Source organism: Melospiza georgiana, chromosome 3 (assembly GCF_028018845.1).
Source record: "Melospiza georgiana isolate bMelGeo1 chromosome 3, bMelGeo1.pri, whole genome shotgun sequence".
Lineage (NCBI taxonomy): Eukaryota > Metazoa > Chordata > Aves > Passeriformes > Passerellidae > Melospiza > Melospiza georgiana.
This window is the reverse complement of record NC_080432.1, coordinates 36176632-36190608: the sequence shown is the minus strand read 5'-3', so window position 1 is coordinate 36190608 and position 13977 is coordinate 36176632. Positions and strand designations below refer to the sequence as shown.

Genomic DNA, 13977 nt, shown 5'->3' with positions numbered 1-13977 from the left:
TGAACAAAGCAGCACTGTCATTATTTGTGAGAAGTAAAATCAGCATATAAACAAATATGTACTGAAAACAGTAAATTCCCTGACCCAAAAAATTGGTTCTAGAACTTTTAATTTGAACTGGTTTCAAACAGGTGCCTGGTTCCTGCATTCAGCTCTAGAAGAGATGATGAGCTTTCTTACATCCTTTTCAGCTTCCACTCTCCTCAACTTTAGTGTTTCAGTAAGTTGTCTGAGGAGAAGTTATCTTCATGTCTTTTTTTCCTTATTGATTACTTGTTAGTTCTCAGTAAATTAGAGGTGAATTAATTAACATTTTCTTTTCAGCAAAATGTTATCTATAAAACAACAGTAAATTCTAGGCTTCCTAAGATAGGATGAATCTGGGAACTTTATATTAAATGGGAGAAGTTTCATTGTGTTTTTGTCAGATATTTTTTTCCTTTCTTTTTTAGGTGATATTTAGATCTGTACTGAGCAAGGTAGTGCTTTGCTTCTCTGTTTCTGTATTAATTTCTTACACATGAACAGACTTGAGTAGTACCTCATTTGAAATCAATGACAGAATTTGTATTAATTTTTAATAAATAATGTATCTGATTTATAAAAGAAAATGCTAATGGCTAACATTCTCCCAGTGATTTCAAGTTTTTCCCTCTCTTTCTGTAAGGAAAATGATCTATAGAAAAACAGATCTATGAAAAAAATTAGATCTTGGTATAAAAATAGATTTAGAATGAGTTACACCTTAGAGTAGCTGGCAACACCTTTAAATCAATGGCTTTTTGAAAAAGAAATATTTGGAGATCATCCAAAAGGAAGATGTACCAAAGGGAGTGAAGCTGGCAGATTGATAAAATTAATGTTTTAATCTAAATTGAAATAGCAACATTTATCTTTTTAGTTCTTCAGTTAAGTGAAAACACGTCATTCAGTCTAGTAAGATTTTTTTAAATTGAGACATAAAGATCTCTCTTCTCAAAATCATACTATGATGAATTTGTAGTTTAAGATCTTATTTTTAGATTTATTTGGTAAGAAACTAAATACACCATAAGCAATTCATTTTGGGAAACCAACTACTTTTAGGTATGGCATATTTAAAATTTTTACTATCCTTGTGAGTGTTTTGTTTTTTTGAAGTATAGAATACTTTGATTTCTGCATTTTCATTTATGGCTGCAATGAGATGCACGAATTAAGTCCATTTCAATATGCTGTCATTTCCTACTCAGCCCCCCTTTGCAAAAGGGGAAGCATTTTATATGATGTCCATGTTTTTCTTAGTGGTTTAGACTAGAGTTTGTTAGTGTGTTAGATTATTATTTTCCCCAGAGGAATGAACTCCATACATTTGTCTCTGTAGTTAGAAGATCACCATTATTTTGTGCACCAAAGATGGGGTCAATGACAACTGGTATCCTCAGCTTTCCAGAGAGCAGAATTTTAGATGATTTCCATAGTTTGGGTGGGGTGAAGCATTTTTCGGCTTTTTTTTTTCTCTGCCTAATTTTGTTTGCCGTGTTTGTTCTTCTAATGCATTAAAATTTCTACATTTACTCATAATAAGTTATGCATTGTCCAGTGATCCTGCAGACAGCTGGTGTGGAGCATGGAAAGGTTCTGACTGGTTAGCCTGACCTCTGGTTCTGCAGGGAATTAGGCTGATCCAAAAGCTCATTGCTGTTGAAGGGGGAAAGGTTTAATTTCTCTTTCCTGCCTTCCTTGCAGTCTCACCACTTCCTCCTCCTCACACCTTGCTGCTGGAATCTTTGCTCAGCTGATCTAGCTCCTTATGCCTGCAGAAAGCTCTACTTCCTTGGGTTGTTTTATTGCTAGATGCTTTAGCTCATGGAGAGGGATCTGAAAAGCACCCAAAGCGATACAGGGTGAGAGACAAAAGCCAAGGAAGGGAAATGGAAGGGGAGCAGCTCAACTGCTTGGAACCTCCCCGTTGTAAATGTGCGTAAACAGTGTGGGGTAGCAGACTGAACCTCTGTACTCAATAGCAGTGAAACAAAGAAGCCAGTTGGGTTCTGCTGCATTAATCACTCTGGCTGTGCTAGGGTACACACTCAGCCTGACCAAGATGAAAGTGCCTGTGTATTTCACAACCATGTACATATTCAATGTATGTGTCCTATATGTATTGAAAAGGTAGTAATTATTTCCTTTTGTGCTTTTTTGCAAGTATAACTCACTTTGAGTTATAGAGTAGTGAAACAAGTAAAGTTTTCTTCTTCATTAGAGACAAGATCTGACTAAACATTATGAAGTCAGTCAAGGGAGATGTGTTTGTTGATTACCTTGGAAGATTAAATCATTAATAAGATCTCTGCAATAAATAAAGATGCTAACAGCTGTTCTTCAGCATGCACTGGGCTTTGATCTTCTCTTACTTTATTTGGTGGAAAAAGTACTTATATCTCTTGTGTACTATTGTGAAGCCAGTCTGGCCTTTTCTTTTATCCAATAGTTTTGTGTAATTCTTACACATTTTTATTACAGCATGGTGATTTGTTTAAGTGACAAGCATTACCAATGGTACTTTCTTCATAACATATTTATGTAATTGCTGTAGAATTGTGTTTGAGTTTGTTGCTTCACTTTCTAAGAATGAACAAATTCCCTTAAGCAAACTCTTATTCTCTAATGCAGAATTGATTTTTCAGACTAGGTACCAACCATAATGTCAAAACCCAGGCTAGGGGAAGGGGCTTGGGGCTTGCCACTCACTCCCTACTGCCCACCTGACCTTGAGTTCAGCATTATCATTGCTGCAGCCAGAAATCTTTACTATCCAAAGCAGACATACTCTGACTCAAAATAGGTGGAAACTTGTTCTTCTAGATGTGAACATTAGTCAGAGCAGATTTGTGACTACTGGTCTTTGATATTCAGAAGCAGCAAGCTGAGTCAAGGTGCTGTTTTGTACTGAGATTGTGAGTGACCATCAAAGATAAATATGGTTTGCCTGATGTATCCTAGTCAGTTCAGTGAGGTCTAGCTTTGCTAACAAAAGTTCTGAGTCAAGCAATTCTTGCTATGTTTCTGCTTTTGCTTGATTTTATTTTCTTCTATCTTCTCCACCCTTCTGTGGTAAGGTTTCATTTGTCTTAATGGAAATAAATCCCATAACCTTTTGAGTTTGCCCTAGTAAAAAGTCTCACACAGTCGCACACTTGCACTGTGGCACTGATTTTCTTTGCTGAGGGATCTTCTCATCTCAAACTCAGTAACAAAGACTGGAAATGTAGTAGAGGGACAAGCATATGCAATGTGATATGGAATTCTGTGTGGTGAATGACAAAAATGGCTGCAGAAATAATTCAGAGATAACATTCTATTGTTTTCTAGCTTTTGAGGCTTTTTTGGTCTAATCTTTGCAAGAAATATTATTTTTGATGCCAGAAGTGGAGAAACCATTGTGATTTCTCTGATATGATTACTGCTCTGCTCCAGACAACGTCAGCTGGGAAGCCCCTGGCATTGCTGCTTGGTTGTCATGAAAAAACCCCAAAAACCATTTATCCCACCTACCAGCATTATTTACTTCCTCTTCCATTTTGGAGACATTGGGCAATTTTCTGGTGCTAGGTCATTAATGCTGTTTGAAAAGCAACTAAATCATGCTACAGTGTGAAAACAAGGCAGAATGATGCTGGTTATGTGCTTCTTTGTTACTATTACAGCCTCCCTCTGTGGTTTGCCTCAAAAATTAGTCCAGGCAATGGATGTCAGCAATTACAGAAATACGAGTTGAAGTCCTGAGGAGTGGTTGCGCTCTTTTCTTCCTGCTCTGCCTTGAGCTACAGAACATTGCTGCAGGGAAAGAATGGTCTTTATTTGCTGAGAGTGTTTGTCAAATGTCTCCATGGGGATTATTACTGTGTATTATTTATTTGGTAGCAGTCATAAGGGGCAAGATCAAAATTCAGCACTAATGATTGGTGAAGTTGGATCCCTTCCCAACTGGATTACAATTTAAAAGGTAAAAATGTTAAAATGGGGATGAGAGAACTGAGAGAACAACATGGGCAGAATGAGAACCCAAAGAACAAAAACAGGGATGTCAAGGACTTGGAGACAGAGAAGAGTGCACCAATCTCTTGATCAGTGGGAGCTGAGACACATTTATAGGAGTATGTACACTGCCATTGCTTGGCTGAATTCCCTGCTTTAAACATGAAACAGAAAAGAGGATGGTGAATTTCTGTGCTGTTCACTTTGCACTTTTCACAAACTGCCACTTAAAAAAGAACAAATGGGCAGGTTCTTTGAGAGTGAAGAGTTAAATGTAGAAGTACAGAAATCTCCTTGTGTGTATGTCAAGCTTCCACACATGCATCTGTGAGTGTAGTGGATACATACGAGCTGGTAGGAGGCTTTCTTCAAACAGAAGGGGGAGTTGGCTCTTTGCTGAGAGATGCTATAAATGTAGATCTTTTGGAAAATCTAAAAATGAAATGGTGCTAGTGCAAGACAGCGTTTTGTTGAGTGAATGTTTAGTAAGATATCAATAGAGAAGATGAGTATCTTCTCAAATACTATATATAGCATTTATTCCTAAATTCAGAATCAAGTTCTATTTGTGAAAATAGATCTTAACTGACAGCTGCTTGATTTTAATTGTGTGGTCCTCTTTTTATAGGAGTTATGTAGGGAATTACAGGTTGTTTGCATCATCCTGTCTCTTGGAAAAATGCTGTCAGTTCCTGCTTTTGTGTGTGAACCTTCCAGGAGCTAATTTTTACCTTTGCTTTGCAAGGAAAGTATATAACTTGAAAAGAAATGGGATATGACCTCAAGCCACAGTTCAGGTTGGGCAGAAGGGAGGGAAAAACTGCAAGCAAGATGAAATGCCAGGAAAATGAGGCAAACTGAAGTAAAGGGGATGTTTCTGGGTTAGAGTTAGGTGAAGAACAGAACAAACAGGAATGATTGCCATGATTACTGAAGGGTACAGTGCATGTTGATGAGAGAGTAAATTTATTCTTCTGCTTAGTGTGGAAGTTATTGATGGATAAGATCTGGTAGCACATCTTGTTCACTTTCCTGTTGCAGGCCTGTTCCTTTCTTGGTACATTGCAGCCCTGGGGATTCCACAATTTCTTTAGATGATTTCATAAATTAATATTTTGTACATGTGTTCAACCAGAATTCTTTATTTTTGTTGCTCTTCTCTTCTGTGCTGCAGTCTCTACTCTTACTCTGTTGAACATCTGTCCCTCAGCTTCAGAGTGCAGGAATGTGTACCATATTGAGGTGTCAGGCTCTCATGAGCTGCCTTTCCCTGGCTCCTGTTGATCTTCAAGCATAACTTCTGTTATCATTAATGAGCACGTGTAGTCCCTCCCTTTGTTTCTGCAGTCTCCCAAACGCACTTCTGTCGCTATGACCCTTTGCCCGCTGACAGCGTGTATTAACAAACATAAGATGTTCCATTGCTTGGACCCAACCCATCTTTATTTCTACTGCTCACTTTAAAAATTAAATAAATTGACATTCTGTTTGGCAGAGCTTTGTCACAATTTTCAGCCTTTCCTCCGTCCCATCTGCTCCCCCAGCTGCTCAGTCACACCCTGCCCTCCATTTTCAGTGTGCAGATAGATAAAATAGCCAGGAACTGTTAGTCAGGATGTGTCGCCTCCCTTCCCACTGTCCCATCTGCTCCTCGCTCTCTTTCAGCTTTTCACCCATGCTCCTGGTTTCTGCTGGTTTCTGCTGTCCTGTTATTTTTGGCAAACGGCCGCATTGCGGATGACCCAGATTTAGGATATGTATTGGGGTGTTCACTCTTGCCATAATGTGGTGATTCGTGGGGTTCAAGGCATTGAAGAGTTGGCTTGTCATTTACCTGAGCACATTTTCTGAAAGAAAGCACTTGAAAGGCTGCCACCTTTAAGATTGATTGAGTGGTATCCCTTCTGTCGTATGGATGTTGTGAGGGGGGCCTAATTCTTTAGTGGAGGGTAAAAACTGAAGCTCAGAAAATTGCACTAGTAAAAAGAACTTTGAGGCTTTTTCCAAGCTCTTTGCTGATATGCATAAGAACACCACCTGTACCCTTCCTGTACTGAGCAGCTTTACTCACAAACATCCATCCATCCATCCATCCATCCATCCATCCATCCATCCATCCATCCATCCATCCATCCCTCCCTCCCTCCCTCCCTCCATCCATCCCTCCATCCATCACCCCCCCGCAGAAATCCTTGTAAACCCTAAATAACAGACTATTGCAATGAACATTTAATTTTGGTTTTGTGACGTAAAGATGAGTCAACCTTGCATCAGATTTTAAGCATTGTTTGTCTAATAAAAACCTTGAGGAAATTGAAAGGATGGAATTGTAGGAAGCACACTTAGTCTCCTCTCATACACCAGGAGAGGCAATGAAAGATAATGCAGGACTAGGTGTTATTTTCATGGGAGTTAATTTGCTCTATTTCTTCAACACAATAAATAGTGCCGTTTCTATATCTTATTTGGCTGATAGGTGTGAGTGGGAGAGAATGAAGTCTGTAGAACAGATAGTAATAAAATATTGTATACTTTTAGAAGAAGAAAGTTGTTCTAGGTTATCTTGATCCTTAAAAAACAAAGGCAGATAAAAATAGAATAATGTAATCTCTAGTTTGCAGTTTGTAGTATCAAGTATGTTTCATGTCACTCTGGTCATAGTATCTGGCAGTCTTCTTCCACAGTGCATATGTTCACATAAGAGATAATTCAGCTGCTTCTCCAATTTTATCACACGCTCTTGTTTTACCATGTGCTTGGATCATCAATTCTCTGGATGGGTAGTTCATAAAGATATAAATGTAGTGAATCTCTGTTTTACTCCACGAAGATAGACTCTTGCTAAATTGCAGGAAATTTAATTCCTTTACATGGGACTTGTTAAAGTATTTTCAGTATAAGCAAGCTTGATAACGTCACTGACTTAATGGCGAAGTTTTCTTTAATCTGTCCCAGAACAGCTCTATAAATGAGATGTTTTGCAAATGCAGCACACATGGATGTTTTCCGTCTTATGAGTGTTTGCCAAGAAGTTACCAGCTAATGTCTGTCAGGGGAGACTGCCTGCCACTTGTCACTCTGTCACTGAGCTGGGTTTGCAGCATGGTGGCAAACATGTGCCTCTGTTCCTGAGCCCTCCCTAACCCAGTGTGCCGCTGTGGACCTGCTCCCAGGCCAAGCCCCTGCAGTTGGATTTGGGAGCTCTCTCAATGAAAAGCCTTTGGGAAATGCCAAATCACCATGATGCCACCACTTCTGCTAGAAAAAGTTTAAGAGTGATTGGTGTAGGAAAATGTGGGCTTGCTTCCCTGATAAAATACTGAGGGTTCTATTTCTGTAAAAAGCTTAAGTGTGATATTGTGTATGAGACTGCCTACTTTTGACTGCGGTACGGAATTCAGTCTTAGGTGTCTCCTCAACTTCATAGAATTACAGAATAGTTTGAGTTGGAAGGGACCTTAAAGATCATCTAGTTCCAACCCCCTGCCATGGGCAGGGACACTTTCTACTAGATCAGGTTGCTCAGAGATACATCCTGCCTGGCCTTGAACACTTCCTGGGATGGGGCATCACAACTTCCTGGGCAACCAGTGCCTCACATCCTTACAGTAAAGAATGTTTTTCTGATACCTTATATAAAGCTATGCTCTTTCTGTTTGAAGGCACTCTCTCTTGTCCTGTCACTACCAGCTTCCATTTGGAAGGCTGGATTTTTTATCCTGGTCAGTCTTCCCCACAGCATTTTCTCTGTTGTTGGCTAGCTCCAAGAAATAAATGCATTTACCTGGACCCTCACTTTAATCTCTCAATGCCATTCAGTGCTATCTTTGTGAACAGTCCTGTAAAAATGCAAATTTACTGTTGGTAGCTCTTAAGTGACACTAGAGAGAAGTTCCTTTAAATTCTGCTCTGCTGCCTGAAGCCACGTCTCCTGCCATGTTTGTGTATTTTGTGCTCATAGTGGTGTAATTAACTTGCATAGCAAATTAAATAAGTATTTTCTCTCTAACTCAAAATTAACTCAAAATTCCACCATGTCCTTTACCTTAACTCTTAATTCTCTCCTTATTGATCTATTCTGGTGTGTGTTATCCTTCATCAGCTTTCTCAAGAGACAACCATTATACAAGCTTCCCATTTCTAGCTTGGTTTTCTCTTAGAGGCTGAATGTGACATGCATGTGTAAGTGGAAATGGATTTAGGAATGGAAATGTTTGGACTGTGCAGTTTCTTTTCACGCCTGTCTTCCTCCTCCACTCTCTAACGCATAAGATTTGCTTGTCAAGGTACTCTACTACATGATACTGCCATTTATTTTTGTAAGATAGCTGCAAAGGCTGCAACACTGGGAGAGCTCTGATGGCTGCCAGTTTTGCTAGACCAAACAGTGTGCAGAGGGAAGTTTTTCCCAATGTCTGGCAAAAATTTCTGAGGCTGATCTTCATGAACAGCAGGAATGGGTTTGGAATAATAACCTGAACTCCATTCAGTTCCAGAAAGGTTGCCTGAGCCAATGTTTTACAAGTCACTTTCTATGTCATGCTGCATGCAGTTGGGCTGAGTATCATGATAGTATGTCTATTTTTGGGGGGGTTTTGGTGCACTTTAAGTGCTACAGTCTATTTATTTCACAATGTGTGGGGGAGGTGAGGACGCTGGTGATTACTAAAGGTGAAGTATGGTAAAGTATTGATGTGAGGTTATAAGATGGAGCATTGAGGAGAGATGCAAACCAGGGTTTCAGCCAGGCAGCCATGGTTTCATTCTCATTTTAACACAAGATTGCCATTCTGTCTTCTGGCTGTATTTCCAATAAGAAAGAGGAGAGAGAAAGAGACAGCACTAAAATCCAGAGAAATGCCACAAATCCGTAGCAGTTGTTTATATTGCTGTAATGGAGCATATTGTGAAAAGCATTAAATGGCATAATGAAGAGTTATGGGTGTGGAGAGGTTTTTTTAAGTTTGCTTTGATGTAAACAATTTGCTGTACATTCACAAAATTTACAAGCCTGTAAATATTTAAATAAAATTATTGTTATGGGTTATCTAGACCACTGTAATTTCTTTTTCATTGCTAAATAATGCTTTCAGTATATTAATTTGAGCACACTACTTGCTCGGGTACTTTCCCAGTTAGCTTATTCTAGATGGCTTGAGATGTTTAAGGAAAGTTTTCTTTTTTACTTTTATAGCAGCTGAGCAAAATCTGCATTGATATCAAAGACTGTCAGGAAAATGTTTACTGCTTTTTAGATCAATGGCTAGCCAAGCTAATGGAAATTAGCTACAGCAAAACCCAGTGAAGATTCAGTGCTTGTCTAAACTGTGTCTGTCATAAACTGCTCCTTTATACCCTATAAATGGCTAAGGGCTTTTATGGTCTATACTACATTTAACTTGCCTTGTTTAATGTGCAGCACTTCTGTAAAAGGTGATGTACTGTATGTGACAGTTTATTTTTTTAGTAACTCTTCTCATTAAAACAAAAAAAGTTAGCAGAGCTTTTTTAGCTATTTATGTTGTTTTAGTTGTACTGCTTTGGGTTGTAAAACAGGCAAACTTTAGAAACTTAACAAGTCTGGTCATTACCTTGATGGAAAATGCAGTTAAACACCAGCTGTCTGATGGGTTGTCCATCTCCAACTCTTTCTGTTGCTTAGCAGAGGATTTTTTACCTTTCTTAATTAAAACTTTTTAATTAAGTTTTTTTAACTTGTTTTTCCTTAGATTTGACAAGTAAGTTTGATAGGCAAAGGGAGAGTGTAAGGTAGATCTGATGATAGAAAATGCCCTATTTGAGCTGTAGCTTAATTTGAGCTACCATGAACATAACTTGTCCTTTTTTAAACTTTGCTGTTAACATGGATTTCATAGCAAGATTTCAAATGTTTTCTCTGTGTGCCTACACTTACACATTCTGAAAAGACATACATTTTTCATATGTGGGACCATACACTGAAACTATGCCTTTCAGAAGGGACAAACTTAAGCTGTCCTCTGTGTGTGTGTGAACATAAGGAGAAGGTATTGGAAGTCCTTGGATAGCTTTGAAGATGTGAAGTACTAGAAAGGGAAAAAGATCTTTCACTAACTCAATTTTTTGTGTCTGTGAATATTTATATAATTTTTATATTCTCTACCTCTTCCTATCATGCCCTTGTTTTCATCCAGAATTTTCAGAGAAAAATCTCAGTCTCTGTTTTCATTCATGACTATTCTTCATAGCATTGTGTGGAAGATTGGCTATTGCTCTGTTGTACATACTGACTGATATGGAGCCCTTGTCCTTAAACCTTATCTGTCCTCATTCTTGTGCTGACTCAGGCTGACTCATATACTAGATATAGTTCTGACCAAGGCTAACGTTCAATTTCCCAGAGATTACTTTGCAGTAATATTTTGAAATTGTATTTCTATGCCTGTAACTGTCATTTATTTGAAGATTTGTCTCTGTAATCTAGCACTTGAAACATTTGTTTTGATGCTTACAGAAGAAGCAATTTAATTGTCTAGAAATGTATTTTTAGGTGTGTTTTGAGCATGTGTTTATGTTGTTTCAGGTATCTGAGCATGAATTCTGGTCTGCCTGTAGCTATTAAAGATTAATTACTGCCTTTTTTGGGGGTTTTTTTTGGTGCTACAGTCATAAGACTTTGTTTTCTGCAACGTCACCATTTATGAGATGAATGCTGAGCAGTCCGTGATACTTCCCTTATTTTCCATGCCCTGGAAAATGGTCATCACTTTGCACAAAGCATTCAATCTTTTGTAAATTCAGGCACCATGTACAGAGGCTTTCAGCCTGGGGCCATAATGTACAGGATATTTTTCCTTGTGTAGTAATGAGACAATATTTCTTGGTGAAGTGCTGTAAATGTTCTTTAAATTTTCCTCTAGCAACTGAATAATGGAGGAAGCTAAAACTCCCTCATCCTTCTTTTACCATGTTCTTGCAGTCCCCATGCTGCACTCACACCTCAGGTGATAATGCAAAATACAGATTCAGAAAAATGTAAACTAGTAGAGAGAGGTCTCCTTTATTTGTGTCATTGGGACAACAGTACCAAAATCTGGATAATTACGCTTCTTGAACATGAGCAGTAACATTTGCGCTGAAAAGAAAATTTGAGATTACATGTACATGTGAACTTTTTTTTAGAGGTATCTATTTGTTAAGAGTCATTGCTATAACCAGATCTAATCTGATCCTAGAACCTTTCAGTGATGTCTTATTAATGAACCAGAGGATTAATGACTTCTGAAATGGTTTGGTGCTGTTTGCTGTGCACTGAAGGGTTTTACTCTATACTGGATCCTATTGGAAGTATCACCCACCCTAGAACATTGCTACTGTTCACATCTGTCAGCAAAAATTCATCAAGGAGCATATTTTGTAAAATAAGAATTAATCCACTGAATGTATGGAACTGTGTCCTGTTCTGGGCTCCCCAACCAGGGACATGGACATGCTGGAGTGAGTCCAGCCAAGGGACTGAGAGTGAAGGGACTGAAACCTCTGCTGTAAGAGCAGAAGCTGAGAGAGTTGGGACTGTTCAGCCTGGAGCAGAGAAGGCTCAGAGGAATCTTAGCCATGTGTATAAATACCCAACTACAGGCTTTTCTAAGTGGTACTCAGTGACAGGACAAAAGGCAGGGGGCACAGACTGAAATCCAATTTAAACATTAAAAAATACATTTAAACACAAAAAAATCTCTTTTATTGTGAGAAGTTGCCCAGTGAGGTTGGGCAGTCTGCATCACTGGGGATATTCAAAACCCAAACAGATATTCAAAAACCAAACAAAACCCTGAGCAGCCTTCTCTAGCTGACCCTGTTTTGATCCTTCAGAGGTCATTTCCAGCCATAACTATGATTCAAGACTGCTTTTAATCAGGAAGCTTTACTTAAATGCCATTGGTGAGAGGTTCTGTTAGATATTTTAAAATCTTTGGGATCTGTTCCATAAGGAGTTGAACTTTTGTATGAAAGTTGTTTGTTGTAATGGCAATGTTTTTTTCTAATGCTGCTTCAAGATTTGCAGGGATTGTTAACTTCATGTGCACCTTTTGTTTTGCCCCTCAGGAATGTTTCTTCTCGCCAAGATTTCGTCGTCGACTTCATGCTGTCCTAGCATCTGTTAGCACTTCAATGCTGATTTTATCAAATCTAATATTTCTTGGAGGAAATCAAGTTGGAAAAATCTACTGGAACAGGATCTTTATGGAAGGTAAGTTTATTTTTATGTGCTTTCTAGATAACAGAATGTTCCAAATGTTACCTTGGGTGGGCTGAGCCAGGTTTGTCTCTCAGTGCACTAACTGGGAGTTAATTTTTTTCTGGTCAAAACTATCAAAAAATCTGAGAAAATTCAAATAACTCTGCAGGCTGCATGACTACAAAGAAACATTGCTTTTCTCCCATTCAAGCCTAGAAGGAGGGCTGTCAGGCTTCTCTGACAAGAGAAATCACTGAAGATCAAGTAATAAATGTGCAACAAGTTACCAAGCTGAGTTTTATCCCCACTGTGCATTTAACACATGTCTGTAAGGATAGGTGTATTAAAGCCAACCCCATACATTCTGTGAGTGGCTAGTGGGTAAGATCTGCATAATACAGCATAATTAAACAAGCATTCATGGCTTTTTTTTGGTAGTGAATGTGCTTTCAGGCTGGGGACCTGCTGACTATTGAGGACAAGTGTGGGGACAGGAGAACTTGGGTGACAGTGTCAGCCTGTGGTGCTGCTGAATAAGCAGTATGGGATGTGCTCTGAGCTGACTCAGGAGACAGAGTGAGCTTTAATTGTTTTGCCAGAGGTCAGTGTAAGGAGAACCAGTTTTCTTTTTAGGTTCTTACTGCTGCCAGGCAAATGAAGATCTTGTAAAGGAATATTGCTTCCTCAAGAGGGAAGTACTAATAGGCTTCTGTGCCTAGAAGTGTTCTCTTAAAAAGACCACCACTGTCTGTTGCAGTGTTTTCTCCTCTTGTTCCTTTCAATGGCTTAGAAATCAGTTCTGGAGTTCCAAGATCCTACTTAAGCATCCCAAAATAGTGAAATGCATAGAGCAAGTTATGTATATGAGTGGCGCAATTTATCTTCTGAACTAAAGGAAAAAAAACATTCAAAGAACTTGAAGAAAGAAACATTTTTAACATGAAATTTTTGTTAATATTGGGCAGGAAAGAGGGAGTACTTGATTTTGCTCTTCAAAGCATAAAATGCTTGTTTTCTGTTTTTTGAAAGGCTTTGTTTTCTCTGAAATTGTTTTCTTCCAGTTGATTGGCTATTAGTAGAAAATAAGCTGAGAGAAAAAGTTGAAAGTAAATTTGAACATCTCTTCTTATTTATTAAAAGAAAAAAAAGGAGTAGTGAAGTTATCTATCTCAGCCTTACAGCCCCATACAAATTATTTCCATAATGCAATCTGTATATTAAATGAGAATATATATCAAGAAAGTATGCCTTCCTTGTTAGAAGGGTTAGTGACTGTGCAGGGGTTTGTAACACTGATGAAGGATAATGTTTTATGAAGTATAACAATATTTAATTAAAACAGAACCAGTCAATTATTGATTGTTTTTCTAGGTTTGTTTTTTTTCTTGGTGGGGGGGGGGGTAGTTCTTTGGTTCATTCCTCCTGCACTTGAATACGTAGAGTTACTTAAGGGTTAGGTACCAGTCATCTAAGACAGGAATAGGAAATTAGTTTAGTCATTCGCATCTTTGTTTCCATGATGTTTTAATCAAATTAACTTTATTTTTAGAACATGAAAGCTTTTGCTTAGCACAGCTCATACTCCACCAGTAGAAATGTCAGCGTCTCAGTGTTCAGCTTTGTGAACTTTGCATGCCTCTAGTATTTGATCACTCAGATGCCTGTGAGTGTATTGTTTAACTGCATTGTTGTTCTGACAACTCCCATGTACAAGCTGAAACATCCATGAAAATTGTATT

The 13977-nt window shown here is 38.5% G+C and overlaps 1 protein-coding gene across 2 annotated transcripts in view; it reads left to right on the top strand.

Annotated features, from left to right (window-relative positions):
• The window catches only part of HHAT (hedgehog acyltransferase), a 146949-nt gene that overhangs the window by 76345 nt on the left and 56627 nt on the right, over positions 1 to 13977 (top strand). For both annotated transcript variants that reach the window (XM_058020337.1, XM_058020338.1), the window contains exon 11: positions 12106 to 12250. In XM_058020337.1, the coding sequence (XP_057876320.1) occupies positions 12106 to 12250 (145 nt within the window). The remainder of the gene's footprint in view (positions 1 to 12105; positions 12251 to 13977) is intronic.